The sequence below is a fragment of the Porites lutea genome, chromosome 4 (assembly GCF_958299795.1).
Source record: "Porites lutea chromosome 4, jaPorLute2.1, whole genome shotgun sequence".
In the NCBI taxonomy this organism is placed as follows: Eukaryota; Metazoa; Cnidaria; class Anthozoa; order Scleractinia; family Poritidae; genus Porites; species Porites lutea.
In genome coordinates, this window is record NC_133204.1 from 44,982,968 (window position 1) to 45,003,593 (window position 20,626).

General features: G+C 38.9%; 2 protein-coding genes across 2 annotated transcripts; one reads left to right on the plus strand and one right to left on the minus strand.

Annotated features, from left to right (window-relative positions):
* Nucleotides 1-411: 411 nt before the first annotated feature.
* Nucleotides 412-6,715, plus strand: LOC140934750 (capsule biosynthesis protein CapA-like). The gene is made up of 7 exons (XM_073384322.1): nucleotides 412-505; nucleotides 1,464-1,707; nucleotides 2,325-2,469; nucleotides 2,943-3,116; nucleotides 3,637-3,870; nucleotides 4,794-4,855; nucleotides 6,574-6,715. The coding sequence occupies exons 1-7, from the start codon at nucleotides 412-414 to the stop codon at nucleotides 6,713-6,715; spliced, it is 1,095 nt and encodes a 364-aa protein (XP_073240423.1).
* Nucleotides 6,716-7,684: 969 nt separating this feature from the next.
* Nucleotides 7,685-20,615, minus strand: LOC140933761 (pseudouridylate synthase 1 homolog). The gene is made up of 15 exons (XM_073383398.1): nucleotides 20,285-20,615; nucleotides 18,915-19,018; nucleotides 18,040-18,133; nucleotides 17,163-17,229; nucleotides 16,745-16,813; nucleotides 16,040-16,137; nucleotides 15,439-15,466; nucleotides 15,226-15,304; nucleotides 14,585-14,630; nucleotides 14,074-14,167; nucleotides 13,635-13,705; nucleotides 13,303-13,347; nucleotides 12,588-12,662; nucleotides 9,925-9,995; nucleotides 7,685-8,688 (listed from the first exon to the last, which is right to left on the minus strand). The coding sequence occupies exons 1-15, from the start codon at nucleotides 20,570-20,572 to the stop codon at nucleotides 8,427-8,429; spliced, it is 1,491 nt and encodes a 496-aa protein (XP_073239499.1). The 5' UTR covers nucleotides 20,573-20,615; the 3' UTR covers nucleotides 7,685-8,426.
* Nucleotides 20,616-20,626: the final 11 nt, after the last annotated feature.

Here is a 20,626-nt window from a genome sequence, read left to right on the forward strand (position 1 = left end):
CTCAATTCCTCGCAACCTTTAAGAAACCTTAGGAAATAATCGCAACATTTCGGAAACCTTCGGTAGTCTTCGAAGTTAGTCGTAATTCTCCGGCTCTACTGGTCAGAAGTCTTCGGATTTTTTAAAAAGTTGGGGTAATATTGATACGAAAATCACACGCGTTTGAAAAAGAAAAGAAGAGAAGGAAATTTGGTAGGCATACTGTTGCCGATTTGGGGAAAACATCATCTAGCCAATTTACACAATTTATACGTTTTGAATTAACGTATAAAAATTAGCTCAAATGGCTACCGCCCACCCGCAATAATTTAAGGGTACCTGATGAGCCCATAGGCCTTTTCATCCCGCGAATTTTATCACTTTGAGGAAAGAATTCATGCGAAGTGCAACTTGAGGCCAAACCTACACACGATGTCTGCTATTATAAGAGAGAAAATAAGCTTATTTGCTATTTGCTGTGTTTGGGGGACACTATTCGGTCTCAAAACGGTATTAGCCAAAGAAGGTAAGAAAATCTTTTATCACATCATTGTTTTCCTTAATCGTTAATCAACATCAGGTTCATAAAGGTAAGCCTTCCTTCGATATGCATACACTGTACGGAGCCTGGTGAAACATTTTTTTTCTTGTATGTCTACTTCCAAATAATTTTAACAGAGGAAATGGTGCTTTGTTTATTGATTGGTCCTGAAATAAAACGAAGATGAGACAAATTTGTTTTGAATCAAATATTTAAGATTCAGGTACGAAACCTGCACGATCCGTTATTAGAAAAAGAGCTTTCCGAATGTAATCTTTGCAGAGTTTGTTCCTCCTTCTGATGATCATGTTTTTTTGTTGTTGACAGTCATCTTCAGAGTCAAAGTGAGTTGTATTACATCAGTTGACGGCATTAAACTCATTTTATTGACCTGATTGAGCGGTTCTTGTTATTATTGGTCATCTATTGACGGACTCAATTAAAACTAACTACGAGAAAATGACTGGACAACTGACAATTTGACTAACAATACACGACTGTTAAACTGTGATAATAGACGGATCGAAACCCAAACATCTTCCAAATTTTGGTCAGCGCTACCTGGTTATTTAACAATTATTCCACGAGTGCGCGTTAGACATCAGCTGAGTAGATAGCCAACGAGGCGCTCGTAGCGCCTCTTGGCTATAATCATCTTGTATCCAACAAGGGCGAGTGGAATAATTGTTTTATTAAAAACGCCCAAAAAATATCGAGAATTCTTCCCGACTTTAGATGTAAAATTAACCGATTTTCAGCTTGTTTTTAATTTTGAGCAGACGCGAAAAGTTACCATATTTGGAGAGCATGGTATAATGGCTCATGCTAAGCCGGAACTCATAGAATGGCATTATCCAATAATAAAAAAAATTAGCCAGGATATTTAAACTTATCAGAAACAGAGATATTTGAAGAAATAATGAACTGATTTATCTGATTGTAGAAACAGTAAGCCTCGTTTTCGCGGGAGATATCAGTTTCTCGGATCCAGTACGCACTGATGTCCATCGCAACTTTTACTGCTACAAAGACACTTTGAGTCATGTGGCCCAGTACGTCAGAGATGCGGACATTTCCTTTGCAAACCTGGAGTCTCCCATAGTTCCTAAGAAATCGCTGGAAAATAAAAATGTGGGACCAAAAGTAATTTTTCTCTACGCTGAAAAACAAAGTGTTTCAGCTTTAAGGTAGGTTAGGAGAAACAGTGGACATTGTTTATTTTCATTTTTTTCCTTTTACTACCATCGGGGGGGATCAACAACATTCCTGCCTTAGAGAAAAAGACTTATCAGTACCTTACCTGATAATATAATAGAGCGATTTTACTTGACCCGTGAAACAGATAATAGACCTTGTCACGGTTTTCGACGCCATCTTGACGAGTAGGCAAACGTGTGAAAAATTACAGTGTTTGTATGAGAATCTAATGTTGAATAATTTCCGTAAAACGGCTGTTCTGAAAAAAAATATCAATTGTAAACTAAAGCTACAAAGCAAAGGATTGTAGTAAAAAATTTGGGGGCGTGCCTGTGCTTAAATTTCTCCGGGGGCTTGCTTTAGATTTTCCATATATTTGACTGTTTTAGCCTGCGTGGAAGCTCCCCATTTGAGTACTCGAATCGAGAGCTTCCGCTAACGCCGGCTAAGCGAGGGACTTGAGGCGAGACCCGAGGGAATTTCCCCGCGCAGAGGATACTCTTTACCAAACCCTTGCCCCTGCGTGAGATCGCTCTCCTTTCGTGCCGGATATTACAATCAGAGAGCTGGCTTGAAGAGTACACTAGTTCTCACTCGTCTTTCGCAGGCTTGCGGGATTTGATGTCATGACGATAGCAAATAATCACCTTAATGACTTTGGCGAGTTTCCCGTGAATTACACAGTAAACACTTTGAAAAATGCTGGAATAAAAGCTGTTGGTGCAACTTACGGACCCTTCAACTCTCATCAGGTAATTAATAACTATTGTAGCATGCTGTAAAGTGAGCCTTTAATATTCAAACCTTTACTAATTGTAATATTCGAGCATAATCATTTCCAACGTAGATGTTTAGATATAAGAAATTTGGATTTTTAATTACACACAGTGATTTGGAACTCGAGGAAAATTGTACGTTAATTGACACAAGAATGTACTTATTCAGGGAAAATTTCATCCCGTTCTAAGATATTTTCGATTTGTTGATTGAACCAGACTTGAGGGAACGAATTTGAAAATGAGAGGGCAGCAAGGTAAGTAGTGTTGGTGGCACACTTAAATTTAATGGATTAGAGGCCCACTCCTGAAGGGGGCACTGCTGCCCCCCCCTCCCCACACCTCCCCCTAGCTATTTTTACGGCCATGTGAACATCCACCGTAATAGGAGAACCAGGGAAGGTTTAACAAACCGGTTTGCGCGTGTTTTTTTCTTTTGAGTTTTGTAGGTTCCTGTCATCCTAGAGAGAAAATCGTTAAAGATCGGGGTCTTAGCATACTGTTTGACGCATGGAGGAAAAACTGATAAAGTTCAAAACTGCACTGAAGTTAGGAGTCTTTTCAAGGAAGGACCAGCTATTTATCGTAGAGATGTTGCAAGAGTTGATGTTGAAAGATTAAAGGTAGGCCAGGATTCCAGTTTTTATCGCAGTAAGAACATAATTTATGTATGTCGGCGTATAACGCAGTTTTTAGACAAGGGCCTAATTTGTTCAAGGAATGGCTAGATTGCTCTTTGGATTTGGCAATGTTGTAAATGAAAAACACTATTACCGATATATAGAGAGTAAAGGCATCAAAAATTAGGAAAACATTATCAATTGACGCTTCATGGTGTCTGCCTCATAACATTGTGAAGAAAGAGCATAATTTTTTCCCTTTAAAAGTCACGACATAAATGACTTCCTTGACCACGACGCACTTCGGCCTAAACACTTCATTTTTACACTAGTACTCTGTCATTTTTCCACTCTTCTATTTTTTTCTATGATTAAAATCGTCTATTTTAATATAAATATTTTTGAATAAAACTAACCTAGAATATATAAAAATAGGGTGAAAAAGGAAGACGCGTGCACTGTATTTCCTCCAAGAGGTATCTATATGCCCTTAAATATCTCTACGTTGACTGGTCTGATTTAGGCAAGAAAAGTTGACGTAATTGTTATTTTGATGCACTGGGGCCGAGAATACCGTCCTCGAATGAATGGCTTACAAAGGCGAATAGCTACGTATCTGACGTCACTTGGCGTGCATGTCATCATTGGCTCTCATCCACACGTGATGCAGCCGTACAGCTACCGCGACAAACGATTTGTTGCTTACAGCTTAGGAAATTTACTCTTCTCCCATGAATGGACTCCAGAAAAATTTAGGGTAGGTTATTGCCTCTTCCTCTTTTTCCTTGTCTTTCTGCACTGTAATATTCGCTTGAACTTACAACATACAACAATAGCCGAGGACAGCGGAGGAAGATCAAGAGTAGGTCATTACCGAGTTCCAAAAACCCTCACTTTCAAAACGGCTAAGTCACAAAAGTGGAAAACCGTTCTTATGATAATTAGTTTTATATGCATGAGAACGAAAAATCATTGGCTTTACACTTAGCCTCGCTTTAAAACAGAGGCTTCGGCTACTCGGAAGTGGCCTTTTTTCTGGGGAGTGGTGGGGGGGGGGGGGGGGTGAGTAATCCAAATGAGCGTGGTCCGAATGAGAAAGGGTGGTCGAAAACCATGAATTCTCGATAGAAACAGGGGATTGAACGCAATCATGTTACAGTTGAAAACTTACAGTCCTTTCAGCAACAATCCTTGAAACAAACTGACTCAAGTTGTAGATTTTGCCGTCGAGAAAACCCTCAAAAGTATCGTATAAAAGAGATAAAAATAGAAAAGTATCAAGTTTTGCGGAATTAATGAGCAGGACAGCGTGCACTTTAAAGATATGAAATTCGACGTTAATTTTGTAAGTACTGAGAATAGTGGTGAACTAAAATCACCTGTAAAATGAACCAGGTAAATTTATTTTCCCGATCGTCTCAAAGAGGGAAGGGGTGTCTTGAGCCACCCCAACACCCCCCCCCCCCCCCTCTACACCCCGAAGTCTTACCCTCTCCGCAGTTCCTGGTAGCAGTGTAGTTACAAAACATTTGAAGTTAATAGGTACGACTTAATGCCTTACAAGTTACGTGGGATTGTTTCCACGGCTGCATTATCCTTCACGTAGGTTATGTTTCTACTTCTCATTAAATGCCTGAAATTTAAGCCGTTATTGGTGAATCGTACGTTTAATTCGAGCAGCTGCCGTTCTTTTCGATGAAAGCCACAAGAAACGGACGTCTTATCCGTACGGAGGTTTCAAGGTTAGTGTAATTAGGATACACTGATTTAGCCGGCGTCACATCACACATGCGCAATGTATATGTAAGGTACAAGCTCCATACGTAAGCGCAGTGTTATTTAGGGTGGATCAAAAGCCATAATGCTCTTGGGTGGATTAATTTGCAACATATATGTGTAGCCTTCAGAGTCCTTTATTTGTATTTATTTTTTCATTCCTTTAACCCTAAAAACAACAACAAAAACAAACACCGGGCAAATGCGACGGCTATACGAATATGCTGCAAATGGAACACACAATTCACCACAAGTAAGTCTTTGCGTACACTATACCGGTCAAGTATGGAAATCTGTTCACACGGCGCCAAAGAGAAACAGAAACCTATCCGATATATGACGATCCACTTTCAAGGTCTAGCGTGACGCACGGGTGTTACGGAAACCTCGCTGAAATCATCGCACTTATGTGTGAACAGAAGCCCTATCGGTTACGGTTTTCGTACCCGGGCAAGAGCTATCCGGCATAGTTCTTCACAATAACTATAGACTACGAGTAGTCCCCCATTTTTCCTCAGGGATAGTAGGGCGAGCAAAACGCGAGCGCGCGTGAAAATCACCCCACGCGAGAAAAGGCGACGGGGTGATTTTCACGCGCGCTCGCGTTTCCCTCGCCCTACTATCCCTGAGGAAAAGTGGGGGACTACTCGTAGTCTACAATAACTACGATAAGGCGAATTAAAACTAGCCTACAACATAGGCGTTATTTTGGGGTGTTTTCTAGGTGAGCGAAAGCAAGCCCGAAGTGAGCGGGAAGCGCTAGACACCCGCCACGGGGGAAGGCGCAAAGAAATAGCTAAATTTTTCTTTTTCTTCGCAGAGGCTTCCCCCGAGAGGGGGACGATGGGAAGAGGGAAAAGGCGGCAAACTCTCTCTTCCGTTTGGCATTCGATTCTATCGTCCTGGCCCCGGTTGTTCAAAAGATGAATAACGCTATCCACTGGATAAGTCTCTATCCAGAGGATAGCGCAATCGTTTTTCCTAATACTTATCCACTCGATAGTGATTTATTCAGTGGATAGCGCTATCCACGTTTGAACAACTGGAGCCAGAACCATTTCCCTTCTTACTTACACTTACATAAAATTCCGTAGTCTCTATTCAAATTTCTGCTTTGCGAATCTCTTTGTTTGTAAGTCAAAGTCTCTTCAAGTTAGGGGAAAAAAAAGGAAACTGAGCGTGACATGAGCGAGAATCAAATTCGGGGTGCTAGATCCGAAACCCATCGCCTATACCACTTTACCATGGAATATTCACCTGCCAATAACCCTTTTTATTTACATATATAAACAGTGACAAAACTAAAACGAAATTGAACATTAACCATTTCGAGTCAGTGCATATGCTAATCACTGTAGTCAGTGCGCTTACTCCTATACAGGGAATTATTTTGAGCAAACATCATAACGTGTCCAATGTGGTTCTGGACGATGGAATCCAATCTCTAACCTCAGTTTTTTCCTTCCCCTCCTTCCTCGCGCGATTTCTTTCTCCCTTCTTCCCAACCTTACCATGACAAAAGAGAGAGAGCGCGCTTACAGAGTGAGTTTGGGACGCCTGTGATGAAGCTCACCCCTTCGTCTATTTTCCTTGGGCTTTGGGAAAGTAATTTTAGGCCGGCCTATGCAACTGGGACCAGTGCTATCTACTCACTAAACTAATCTAACTTTTTTTTTCTATCCAGAAAAGGAGTCGTCCGAGTTCAGTATCTTCCTTATGAAATAAGAAAAAACCCAACCAATCATTGTCTACAACCGATACCATTGAATCAGGACGGATGGATTGACGTATGCGGACAGACAGACACCATGTGCTTGAAACACTGACCAGGACATAAGGGAACTTCAGCAACGACGACGGCGACGGCAACGCCAACGGCAAAACAATTGCAAAAAGTTTAGATTGGCAAAACAACAACTTTGCGCGCGCATCACGCTTTTTTGCACATTTCTTTGTCGTCGTTGCACGAACACGACGTGTAACTGCCTAATTTCACGTTTTCTGGAGGACGTGAACACACGTCAACGAATTTTTTATTATTTTTTATTGTTATTATCAATTATTCAGTTCTTAAGGCTGCGTGCAAACGGACGCAACAACTCCCAACATTATTGCGCCAACAATGTTGGGAGTTGTTGCGTGCGTGTTGGCAGTGGTCTGCAAACGGATGCAACAACTCCCAACAATATTGGGACCTGCAGTGCATCGTGGGAAGGATACAACCCATAAGTCTTTGTAAACCATGCGTAATGCGCGTGCGAGGCCCCAACAATGTTGGAAGAGTTGTGCAAACGGATCCAGCATTGTTGCGCTACGCTTCGGCGATCACGGAACAAAAGAAATGTTGGGAGTTATTGGGTGAAAAGTTTGACCGGTTTCAAACTTTGCGCAACAACACGCAACAACATCCAACAACATGCAACAAGGTGTGCAAACGAACGCGATATGTAACATCCAACAATGGTGGGAGTTGTTGGCCAACAATGTTGCGTCCGTTTGCACGGGGCTTTAGAATTCAACTAGCCTTCAACTCCTGAAAAATTGACCAACATTTGACTAATTGAACGACATGGAATAAGAGCAATGAATTTTGAAATAGCGTGAATTCACTTTTTAAGAAACGTTTTCGACACCGTCGTCCTTATCGTTGCTTTTTCACGTGCGTTTATTTTTCTATATTTTACTTCTGCTCTCCCCCAAACATCAATTTGAAATGATTTAAAAATTCAGGATTTTTATTGCGAACGTGAAGACACTGGAATTAAAAATTTCCTATGAATTCAATGGACGTTTCAGACACATAAACTACACAAAATGAAACAATTTGAATGAAGAGCGCGGGTTGTTCTTGGCTTCGGCGAAGTAGTTATTTTTAAAAAAGTCCCTAGTAACACAGAGAATTTCAGTTTAATATCATTCCAGTAGGAACAAGAAAAGTGGAATACAGTAAAAACCTGCATATACGAACCTAGTCATTATAGAACGTACAAACTAAAATTTTGCATTTAAATACCCAAAAATATAAGAACCTGTTAAGCCTGGCAAAGAGAAATAGGTTCTTATACAAAACATCAATTCAATTTTAATGGTCAAAGTTGTGGTCTTTAGTTGTGTGACGAACTTCTGACAGAAGGTTATTGTGTATATGTTTTTGTTTGTATTTTAACTAGGAATATGTTTTCCATAAACCATTATGTATTAGTAGTACAATATTTCTGCCAATGAGTGCACTACGACAACCTCTGAAAAATAAGAACCCATTGAGAACTTATGAAATGTGAAAAACTACCCTACAACACAAGGACCTGTTCAACCTGACCTCGACTGGTTCTTATATGAGGGTTTTTACTGTAATTCTAAACATATTTCTTTCTTTTTTAAAGTAATTTCTGTTAGAAACGACTGTCCACTTGAACTGCTGCCCAAAAAGGCCGTTTGTTTTCGAACAAATGTTAAGCGCTCGACGCCTTTCGTAGGAAGTCCACGGGAATGCAGCGATGTACTGTATTTTCATTTTTATTATTTTTACTTATTTTCTTATTTTTCCTGTTTGACAACTTCTCTGAGATCTTCTGATATTCCAACTTCCTCGTTCTTGTCAGCCTCTCCTCCCTTGGTAACTAGTTTTGTATCACTACTCCCTATTGGAGAGCAGGATTTGTCGGCAGGGTCTGCTGTAGTGTTTGCGTCCGTTTTTGTATGTAGTTTACTGCTGTTGTCATCAGGTTTAGATTGAATTTCTTCCATTCTCTCGTCGGTGTAAGAATGATCCGGTAGTGTCCTCAGCCATTTCAACATTCTTAACTAAGTTAAGGCCAAATGTGACATACAATAGGGAACTTAAGCAACGACTATGGTGAAGTCAACAAGAACGGCAAAAAAAAAAAAGGCTTAGATTGGCAAAACAGCGACACGCATCACGCTTTTTTGTACGACTGCGACGTGAAAATGCTAGCCTGCGTTGCAGCCGGCCCACGCACTCATCTAAACCATTAATATAGCTCTATCCAGAAGGTTTAGAGCGTCTACGACGCAGGCAAGAAAATGCCTAATTTCACTTTTTGTAAAGGACATGATCACAAGACGACTTTCTTTTTCTTTTACTGATCTTCGATACACTCTATTTGAATTCAATTCCAGAAACATTTGCCAACATTCGACAAACTGAACGAGAAGGTATAAGCGTGATAAAGTTTGAAGTAGCACGAATTCACTTTTAAGATGACGTTTTCGTAGTCGTCACCGTCGTTGTTGCTTAAGCTCCCCATTAATCCCTTTATTCATAAACAAACTTCTTGTTGTTGTTGTACATTAGTTTTGTTGAACTTGTAACAGCTATGAGACACATCCCTTTCAAAGGGGTTATGTCACGAAGGTATTGCTGTTTTAGGTCAATTCTGTGTTGAAGCATCATTAGAGAGCTTTAGATTTGAGGACGAGAACGAGTACGAGTACGAGATTTAACTTAAAGGTTTTGCCCGTGTTAAAAAAAAAGACACCCCGGAAAGCTTCATTTTACTTTTTTTCACCAAAAAAGTTAGTACGGTTATTTATACTGAAGGAGATTAAGCCCTCTCCCGATAGCAAAATGATAAAGCTTCTTAGATTTGATAACTTGTTCCTGTTCGTCTCAGAATCTATAGCTCTCTATTACTTAGTGCCATAACACCCATATGCAAAATGCTCTTGTAGAGTTATGAAGACATAAGAGAGGATTATTAATAATAACTTTTCGGTGGCTTTTGCAGGCATAGCATTAAAACTTAAAAAAGTTGGCCCATTGTTTTCAAGTTTCAATCCTTGTCCATCCTTGCCATCCTTTGCAACAGACGACAGGAAACACATTGAATGCCCAAATACAGTCTTAAGTAACGCCTCCTTTTGGACCCTCAAAATTAAATAAACGCCTCGGAGGTCTGTTAGAAGATCCTTTACGGTAGTCGCTTAAACGAAAGGACTACTATTCCGAAAACTGCACAACACAACAACATACAGAACTGTAACAGCCTAGTTTGGGGCAAGTTATTAAGGATACACAGCCTGTCGCATCTCAGTATCAATTATGTGCTTGTAGATAAAGTCGTCTTTAAACTTCTGTATTTTCTCCTGAAAAAAAATTACAAATATGCAATTATTTATAGACTGTGCGGCTTTTAATACCATTTTCGACATGACTTAGGGTGAAATGTTTACAATCTTAAATTGCTGCAGAATGTAAGTTACATTTGGAAAAGTGTCATAACTGATTCAAACTAATGCTTTTATTTTGTAAGCTTCCTGCGACCGACAGGGTTATTTTGTAGAACGCCAAATGACTTTGAAGTTTAGTGATTGGGGTTAGGGAAACCGAGTGCATCAGGTTTCATCTGGGGTCACTATAATAATAATAATAACAATAATAATAATAATAATAATAATAATAATAACTTTATTAATCTCCTTAAAAAGGCTTTTCAGCTTAATTTACAATGTCAAATATCTAAAACTTAGTTTTCCAAAAATACCCTTAAAAAATGCTGTTTTATTTTAACCTTAAATACATCTAAATTAGTGATAGACTGAAACTCGTCTGGGAGACTATTCCACAGCCTTTGGCCTCTGAAGGTAAACGCGCGCTGACCTGCAGCCGTCCTACAGAGTGGTATATGTAGGCGGTCCCTATTCCTAGTGTTGCAGTTGTGCACTTCCGATCTGGTTTTAAACTTCTGACAAAGATATGGAGGTGCAAGTCCATTTAAGCATTTAAATACCATGGTAGCATCCCTAACCTCAAGTTGTTTAACAATTGGCAGCCACTGTAACTGCTTAAGAATAGGTGTAACATGATCAAATTTCCTCGTTCCAGAAACTATCCGGGCTGCAAAATTTTGCACTGTCTGTAATAGCTCGATGTTTTTCTTGGTGGTATTAGCCCATACTGATGAACAATACAATAATTTACTGAATACGAGAGAATTAATTATAGTAATCAACGTACGCCTATCAAACAGGTATTTTACGCGATTTATTTGACAAAGGCTACCTATACATTTCGAAGTTAATTGAGTTATATGTTCGTCGTACGTTAAATTACAGTCCATTGTAACCCCCAGGTTTTTCGCAGACTTAGATGATGTAATCTCCTTGCTGAGTAGTGTAATGCTTAGATCATCTGGTATCTTCATCAGCAACTGCGGAGTCCCCAGAACCAGAAGTTTTGTGTTTTTCCGGGTTAATGAGTAGACTGTTTTTACAACACCATGTGGCTATGTTCCTAAGATCTTCTGTCAGCTGAGCTGCGGCTAAGGTGGCATCACGTACAGGAAATGAGAGATATAACTGTGAGTCATCAACATAGCACTCTAACGACCCTACCTTAGGTACAGATGGTAGATCGTTGATGTAGATATTAAACAATGCGGGGCCCAAAATTGATCCTTGTGGTACACCATACGAGACTAGGCGGGGTTCAGATGTTTCGAAACCGATTCTCACCGACTGTTTTCTTCCGGTCAAGTAGCTTCTAAACCATTCTATTGCTTCTTTAGAGGTACCCATTGCACGTAGCTTCTTTAACAAGGACATGTGATCAATGCTGTCAAATGCCTTGGAAAGATCTAATAACACCAAGGCAGTGACTTGCTTGCGGTCCATTGCCTCCAAGGCTAGATCTGACATCAAAATATTGAGTGTCTCTGTCGAATGTCGTTTCTTATTCCCACTCTGGTGTCCACTGAGACAGTTTCTCCTTATTGCATATTCGGTGAATTGATTTAAGGCTACTCGTTCACATATCTTAGATAGGGCAGGTAACAACGACACAGGTCTATTCCCGTTGGCTACTTCCGGATCTCCACCATCCTTTAGAATTGGAACAATTTCAGATTCTTTCCATGGTGAGGGAAATACAGATGTCAAAAGTGAACTGTTTATGATCTCTGTCAAAATCGGGAGGATGGCCGGTAGAGCATCTTTCACCACTGCCATGTGTAATTTATCTTTCCCTGGTGCTTTATTTGAAGGAAATGACTGTACAATCCTATTGATCTCGAAAGAGGTAGCAGCCCGAAATCGAAACTCATCTTCTTCAGGTACAAAACTGACAGGGAGTTCTCGATGTAAAGTAGTTAGACCAATGACTGATGCGAGTCTTTTGGCTTCCTCTGCGGCTCGTACTCCCACCTCCGTAAAGAATTCATTGAATTCCGTCGCAAGTTCTTTCATATCCCTAGAATAAGCTGGGCGCGACTTCTCCCTAGTATACTATACTATACTGGGCAAACTGACCTGAAACTTGATTCACTCAGTTTGCTAACCCCAGTCACTAAACTTCAGAGTCATTCGTTGTTCAGCAACAATTTGGCGTTCTGAAAAATACTCCTACCGTCCAGCGAGTTGTATGATGGCTCGCTCATCCTCGGAGACCCAGGGGCAGTCAGTCAGGTCGGGAGAAAAGGCGCGGCGAACGTTTTCAAGCACCGACTTGAAAGCTTTCGTCGCGCCTTTTCTCCCGACCCGACTGACTGCCCCTGGGTCTGCGAGGCCGATGTTGATGGCTGTATTCTAGACCAATTTTGCTTAATTTCTTTAATTGTCATGTTAGAATTTCTCACATGTATAGGCAGTACAGCGATCGAAATTCTAACGTACATTAGAAGCAAGCTTGATCTTAAAATGGCCCGACACAAAATCACAAAAATTTGACGTGGCGACAGCTACCTCGTTCTCATCCCACTCTAAGCTCTCATGTATCCCATCATCGCCATAGCGCCGATTGTAGGCGTCAAAGTGAACCTGGGAAAAATATTAACAAAACACAAAACATGAAAGCGAACATGATCTTCGCAGTAGAATGAGCAACCTAAGCGGTTGAAAAAAAACCTGAAAAAAATTGAAGCGTGAACGGGAATCGAACCCTGACCTTAATAGACCTTTTTACCGATACGGCGGCCATATTGAATGAATTCGATTTAAGGAGTATTACAGAATGCCCAGGGGGCATGAGCACATTTCGTTTGTATTTTCGGGCGCTTTTCGGGACATTTTTTCGTAAAGTTTTGTTAGAATAAGATTGCAATGTGAAAAACGATCCTTGTGCCATGTTTGGATGTAATAACGATCGCCTTTTTCCGAGAAATATACAGTGAAAGATCATATTTCTAATACTAAACTAGAAAAAGACGATCATTATTACATCAACGTCAATTACATCAACATGTTACGTTAACGTTTTTTATCAAGTCGTTCGTGGGAACAGTAAATTGAGCTGGGATTACCACACAGATGAATTTAAAAATGTGGCCTGTGTATTGAACTAAAGCAGAGAAACCGAGCAGTACTTCGCTTTGGTGCTGTTTTTTATGTTGTTCAAAGTGAGTCTTGGTTTCAGGTATGACCATTCAAACAAACGCACTTCAGAATTACTTCCCTATACCTTGTCAAGAACGAGGCCAACTGCTGGAGCTTTCGGGATATCCACCTACGAGACAACAGAAAAACTTGGCTCAGCAGATGCAAAAAAATACATGTTTCTGCATGCACTGAAAACAATTAACAAGACTAGGAGTATGGCACAGTGGTTTCAGAATAAAGCACTTTAAAACTTCAAACTCCAAAACAAAGGCTTTATTGCATTGCTTCAAACGTACGAGAAATGCTTTGGGCTCAAACAAGTGTCTTCGGGTTTTGGGCAACTCGTTTAAGATCCTGAGTAAAACGACATGAAATTTGTATAACCGTGAAGAGTCAACAAAGCGTTAAACATACTTTCTTCTCTTTCCTAGCCAGCTCTATTGTACTCAGAGGCGCAACTCCACGGACAATTGCTAATGCAAGACCTAGTGAAAGTAAGAAAAGCAACAGTAATATCAACATAGTGATATCTGAGTTGTATAACAGTGTTGATAAATGAAGCGGTTACCCGGTATTAACTCTGTACAAATTAATTCATTCCTTGGCGTCTTATTTTAATTTTCAAGACGTACGATTCATTTCTAAATTTGCCCATACTCTTGTTTTCCCATTTTCACCCATATATCACTACCACGTGATGACTTTTAAACAGATTCCTCCGCTTTTTCAAGAAGTGTTCTTAACACTAAAGTTATGACCTGTATCCTCCTTTACCCACCATTTGCCACACGAGAAGAACGCATAGGCGCGGGTTAAGAATTCTTCAAGACCAGTGCCTCATAACAGTTCTTACCTATCATTTTTCTGATCTGGTGAAGCATAAAACTCTGGCCTTTAACTGATAAGGTAATGTACTCCCTGCCATCTTTCTCAAATGGCTTTCCACACTATTGAAAAAAAAGAGTTTTGATTAATATTGGAAACATGCGCAAAAAAAACATAACAACAACAACCTGATAACAAATGTAACAACCATCGCATGCATCTTTTGATTCCGTTAACAATATATATACTGCATCTACTAAAGGACAAATAACTAAATTTCACTTTGTTTATGCCTTAATTAACATGAAAAAAGGCAAGCCTCAAAGTTTCTATCAACAGTACACGCAATGTCTACGAGGAGATAACAAAAAAAATAAAAATAAAAATAACAAGGGAAACTTCAGACCAGGAAGAATGGAGTAAAACTGTGGTCACCCACTCAGCAGCCAGAAGATGATGATGATGATGATGATAATGATGATGATGATAATGATGATGATAACAAGAGATAAAAAAATATGCAAGGATTTCCCTGGTACCTTGAACTTCATTATATATCGTTTTGCACTTGCATCATCAAACCGCCTGAGAAAAAAGTCAAAAAATCAAAAGAGAAGAAAAGCTGATTCTATTTAAGTTCCACTTGGTAGCTTCCTTTGCAGAGAATGTAAGATTGCATTCTATAAGGCTCTTTCACTGCAAATCTGGTCCATGATTTAATCTCTTCTTCACCACACAGACCAGTTAGCTAGTGAAAGTTGATGCTATTCTAAATGAAAACCCTTGATGTCTAAACCATGCTCTGGACATAAATTTGTAACTTGACTACTCTTAACAGCAGAAATAACTGTTGTAACTCAGGGAGTAGAGTACAGAGAGTAGTGTTAGCCCATTTCTGGCCTGCCAGGAATTTGCGTTGGAGTTTTGCGCCAATTTCCTTTATGGCTGCCACACTGGCTTATCTCTCCTGTGGCTTTGCTGCTCATGCTTATGTCTCATGGCTAGGCTGTTCATTCACTACATATGAGCCTGCTCACAAACTAATACCCCCAGGCCAAAAAGGACAGTAAGGCTCTAAATGTCACAAACAGAATCCATTTTCCTCCTTGATTATGGCGTCAATTATACAGTATAAATGAGTTATAGTAACTAGTACACTTTAAAAACGTAATCCACTCACTTGCCTGACGTAAAGTTATGATAATTGTGTGTGCCAAGAAATTTTGAAAGGACTTGATTGACTTCCTCAATCTTGTCTTCTATAAATTAATGGCAAAAAAATAACATTTGTATACAAGTCACAAGGAACTAAATAATTAAAAATATGATTGATTACACATGTGTTGAAGCTGGAATTCAGCAGAAAAATGATAAAGTGAGTTTTCATTCTTACCTGAAACTCTGTAGTTCGAGGTTGTTTGCTGCCGAGAACAGAAAATAAAAAGTAGTGGAATAAAACTCTCCTTACTCTAGTCACACAGAGAAAAGAAAAACACACTTCAAACTATTACAGTGTAGCAACAACACCACAGTGCAACCTGGTAAATATGGACACCCAGGAGACACGTATGCCATAGTATCCATTTCCCGGTACCGTAGATCACACACAGGTTTTCACCCTTCTCATAATGTAAAATCATGTCTCTGACGGGGTGGCAGTGGACACTGACATGAAGAGGAGAAAAATTAGCACAGTAGCGACTTTCTCAGTTGCAATGTCTTCAACTGTTTCGCTCAGTGTATCTTCGAAGTTGGCAAAGAAGAAGGCAAGGCAGGCATTTCAGTTTAAATTGAGTGTTAGGAAAGTTAGTGAAGAAAAGAACCATTTAGATGGATTGATTTTTTTTTAGTTGTGTTTTAACCTCGCTCAATTCAGAATTAACATTGTTAACCACGGCATAAAAGTATAACTTTTTTATGTAAAATATGTAATATTCAGTTATTTTTTTTATCTTTACTTGCTAGTAAAAATTAGAACTTTGAGGATGACTTACATAATCTTTAGCAAAGGCATAGGTTGGAGTAAGATATTCATATGTCCTGGCTGAACAGTTTCCTTTGGCATCAAAACCTCTAGTTGTCCTTTTCATAGCTGAAAAAAAATAGGCAGAGATGTTCTGCAAATTCAGTGAAAGAAGTGCTCTCATAATTATTAGGTAACCATGTAAGCAATTTGAAAAAATCGGGTTCACACTGTAGTCACTGAGGAGTGCATCCATAAAAAACTGTTAATAAGATAAAAGCACATCCTTCTGAAGGGTTTTTTATTTGAACTGTCACAATCAACAACTTTGTCCTCCAAAATGAAGCCTCCTAAAAGCCCAGAAAAAAAAGAGAGGAGGAGAAAATGAAAAGGAAAAGTCGAGACTGTTGTGTCACTTTTAAACCCAAAAACTACCTTGAAATTTTGTTTTCTGCACATATGTGAACTTCGCAAGCTACTATTTTGTATCTGGATCAGTAGGTCATGAAGTGTACAACCTGTAAAGGGCTTTGTGGAAGTTTTAGCTCTTTATAGTCAGACGGTGACCAGAAAATAGCTTGACTAGCTTCAAAATGCATTTTTCTGAAAAATTCCCAGAAGCAAATGGGTTAATAAAAAAATAGCACCATGTGAAAGTAAATGTGCTGCTGAGGAGGTTTCATTTGAATTGCCATATTACAGTAGTGCTAGAAATTTAACTTCATATTAAACTCACCAATAACTCTTATCTCAGGAGGAAGATGTTCATTTATCTTTGGTACAATACTTTGCTCTGGCACAATTTATGAAAGAGAAGGATTTAAAAAATGTCATTATCAAAATTATTATATTCCATACACTGTACAATTTTTTTAAGACTTGCTTGCAAGTTACACATTACTCTTGGTTTCTGATACAAATATATGAATATATTATAATACTATAACTTACCACACTGGGACAAATAAATAGGGAAAAGTAAAAGCTATTTGCAAAGACTGACTTTTCAAGTACCTGCCAGTTTTTTGTCAAAGGCACCTTGTCACGACCCCAAACATTTTGTTCAGTTCTTCTCAGGTAACAAGAAAATAGTTAAATTCATACCGCGTTGAGCATGAGAAAATTCAACTAAGAAATTATGTTACTACTTATCTTCAATGAAACAACTTGTCTTGCAGCAGACACTCCTTTGTCTGTTCTAGCACATCGCTGAAATGACATCTATGGGGCCAAGCAGAGAAAGACAGTAAAATAATCAGTCCAGTTAACAAACAAATTCAGGGTGGTCACTAAGATTTCAAGTTGCCAGGTATATGAAATTAGTTGGTGGGAAAATGAACAGCTAGGAAGTTATTTTGGTCTTGTTTTCCTTTTGTATCCTATGAAAGTAGCCAGTGGTCATATTCATCGTAACCAGGGGAAATCTGTGGCCCCTGTGCCTTAGTGACAGCCCTGAAAATTACACGTGTCACTTCTACAGGCAACTGTAATAAACAAATACAGTGATTCATTGCAAAAATAGTGAAATCAATAATAAACAGTATCAAAAGCAATTGTCGAAGGTCCTTTTTCTTGTTCACAATACACACTGTACTTGTTACCAGTGCTTTAATTACAGAATTAAAACTGGGTTAATTAACAAACAGAGATCCTTTCTCTATTGATTACTGGCATGCATGTACTGCCATTTCAAAATGTTCAAATAAGGCTCTATGTAAAATGACTCTTGGTCTAATGTCAAATTCTCTCTTTGCATTAGAAGAAAATAAAAGATAATATCTTGGGAGAATTCAGCAGTAAACCATAAATAGTTACCAGTATTAACAAATGCTCTTGTCAGCAAACAATATAACTTTGTCAGCCTACATGTAATAATGCGTTCATGTCACAGTCATAATCAAATACAAGCTCAAAAGCTTAGCACGTTGTTCAGGCATACTAAGAAAAAAAAATTCATCCCTAATCTTGGCATCGTATACCACTTTAATAAGGAAAAAATGGTGAAACAAAAGTTACAAATAAAACACTGACTTTGCCTAAACAGGCCTTGCCATCTTCAGTTATTGCCTCTGCTTTGAACAGCGCATTCACCAGTTCCTCTTCAATAGTCTTGACTCCTGGATTACTAGTTGTAAAAACATTTATAAGAAACAGTCATCATAAAATTATGTGTAAAGTAACAGTTATTTTCTCAAATTTAAGAAGGCTGTCAAAGAACAGACCATCAGCTAAGGATTGTTGCCCGTCTTGTCACCAGACAGCTACTGAGTAAACCACTACCTGGCAAAGATTAGGGCTGACTTTTCTCTTGTCCACGGTAAGAAACAAACACAGCTACAAACAAAGCTGGGCCATACAACTACAATGGACACTTTAGACTCTTGAAGTAAACAAAGTGTTCAATGTCAACATCCACCCAACAAAGAGTAAGTACATGATAATGTAACTGATATCCCAAAGACTGGAGCTACTGGGTACTGCAAAGTAACTAGTTTCATAAGGTTAAAAAATATCTTAGCTTTAATTCTTGAACTTTAAATCGACTTCATCCTACATATATTTCATCTTTCCCCAGGCACTTATCCAGACTACTTTCACTGTTTTATGGAAAATGGTAAGATTTTGAAAAAATAAAAGGATATGGAATTATCTAAGGGGTCAAGAAGGATCTTCAAAAAACAACAACACATTAAACCTAAATACAATTCCCCTACAAATTAGCAAAAAATGCTTTTTGGGGCAGGGAAAAGTAATCGTATTGATAATGACGAAAATGAGTCAACATAAGAATACAGAACCCTGCGAAAACATGCCTTTAGTACTCACATCATTAAAAAAAGGAGCAGTTTTGCCAAGATCAATACCTGTTCAACCCATTCATAAGAAAAACAAGATGCCCTACTTACATTTGCATTCCGTTATATCCTACACCACAATATGACAACAACAAGGCACACTTCTTTTTCCTTGGAACAACATTTGATTTTCCTTTCTTATCATCCTCTGCTTTCTGGAGGTGTGACAACAAAAAACTGAGTAACACATACACTATAACTGTATTGCTGATAATATTAACTATTCCCTAACTGTACTATTTTATATCTTATTAGCCAACTATCTTATAAGTTACCACCCTTGGTGCAAGACAAAGTGGTTGCTTATGGGAGATGGTCGTCTATTGGAAATATCAAGAAAATAAGCTCAAACTGAACTGATTATCTTACAAGCTAAAATGTAAGCAATCTACTTTTTTACCTACAGATCGTATTACAACGGTCTTTTTTCAAAGTAAGCTGCTATAATCTGTCAGCATGCTTTCAAAAACTGAACTTTTGAGACATTAGAGCAATGATTCTCTTATTATCATGCTGGGTGGTCGCTTAAAGGGCAACAGAAAACAAAAAAATGTCAAATTTCTTGCTTAAAAAGTGGTCATTAGAAATTAAGTAGTGGTCGCTTACGAGAGTTTTTGAAAAAGTGTTTGACTAAGAAACAAAATGATTATTTTCAAAGTGGTTGCTTACTGAAGTTGGTTGCTTACAAGAAGTGGTCGCTATGATAGAGATGACTGTAATGCACACTTTCCATGTAGATATGATCAAAAGCACAATATTTGCTATCATGATTGAAGCCCTCAAATTTCCACGAAACTAATATTTTAAGCCCGTTTTCTTTAAAGTTAAGATTTAATAAATATTTCCCTCTTTGATCAAAGATCATTACCCCTTTTCAACCATGGAAGGCCATTATTTGAACATTCAGAGTGTGAGGCTATCCTAAAAGGCAGGCTTTTTAAGCCATATGCCCCTGGGCAACCTGCAACCACTCTGTGCAGATCCATTTCCCTTGTACCGCTTGTGTTGTGTAAACAAATCCAGCTACAGCTGTAGTGGTCAGAGAGATCAGACTTGAAGGATAGGATTTTAGAGCAGTTCAGTCTGGGACAGCATATGTAAAACGGACCATTTAAATCAGGAGCAGGGTATATTAGTTATGGGGAAATTGATCAGTGGTATGAAGAACTAGCGTTTCCTTTCACAGTTGAAGGTTAGACTGGGAATTAGGGTAGGGATTTTAAGTCCCGGGACAAAGAGGACTAAATTGCAGTTGAACATGGTATGTTTACACTGAAGGTAAAGGGTTCCAGTCACAGTGTCCTTGCACCACACATTACTCTACGATAATATTTTCAAAACAACTCTTTGAAAATAACACCTTTACTACATTTTTTCCTACATGTACTTCTCGGTGAATAATTGTTGCATGTTGAACATACCTCATCTTCTTGTCGTTCAGTTTTCACTCTTTTGATCAAAGCTTCATCTTCTATCTTAGTGTCATCCTGCAGTGGTCTCTTCAAGGTTCCGATGATCTCTTTCTCAGGAGAGTTATCAGATAGTTTCTCCTCCTTAACCTGCACCGTACACGTGTTCTCCAACTCCGCCATGTTCTCTACGATTACAATCCGTGAAGATGAGTTTAGCGTCCTTACTGGTTTGTTTATATTTTTTAACCAGAATAATGGATAATTCGCCCGTGTTGTGGCGTCAAGAAGACTTTTCATGAGCCAGAAATCGGTAAGAATCTTAGAGGAATGGCACTATGCAGCACTAGCACT

What these genes read in the sequence shown, in the direction of transcription:
- LOC140934750 (XM_073384322.1), top strand. Translation starts at nt 412, where the DNA reads ATGTCTGCTATTATAAGAGAGAAAATAAGCTTATTTGCTATTTGCTGT. An exon ending in GACCCTTCAACTCTCATCAG is followed by an intron (nt 2,470 to 2,942) that starts GTAATTAATAAC and finishes TGAGTTTTGTAG; the next exon opens with GTTCCTGTCATCCTAGAGAG. An exon ending in TTGATGTTGAAAGATTAAAG is followed by an intron (nt 3,117 to 3,636) that starts GTAGGCCAGGAT and finishes GGTCTGATTTAG; the next exon opens with GCAAGAAAAGTTGACGTAAT.
- LOC140933761 (XM_073383398.1), bottom strand. Translation starts at nt 20,572, where the DNA reads ATGAAAAGTCTTCTTGACGCCACAACACGGGCGAATTATCCATTATTC. An exon ending in GATATATAATGAAGTTCAAG is followed by an intron (nt 14,168 to 14,584) that starts GTACCAGGGAAA and finishes TTTTTTCAATAG; the next exon opens with TGTGGAAAGCCATTTGAGAA. An exon ending in TAGAGTGGGATGAGAACGAG is followed by an intron (nt 9,996 to 12,587) that starts GTAGCTGTCGCC and finishes ATTTTTTTTCAG; the next exon opens with GAGAAAATACAGAAGTTTAA.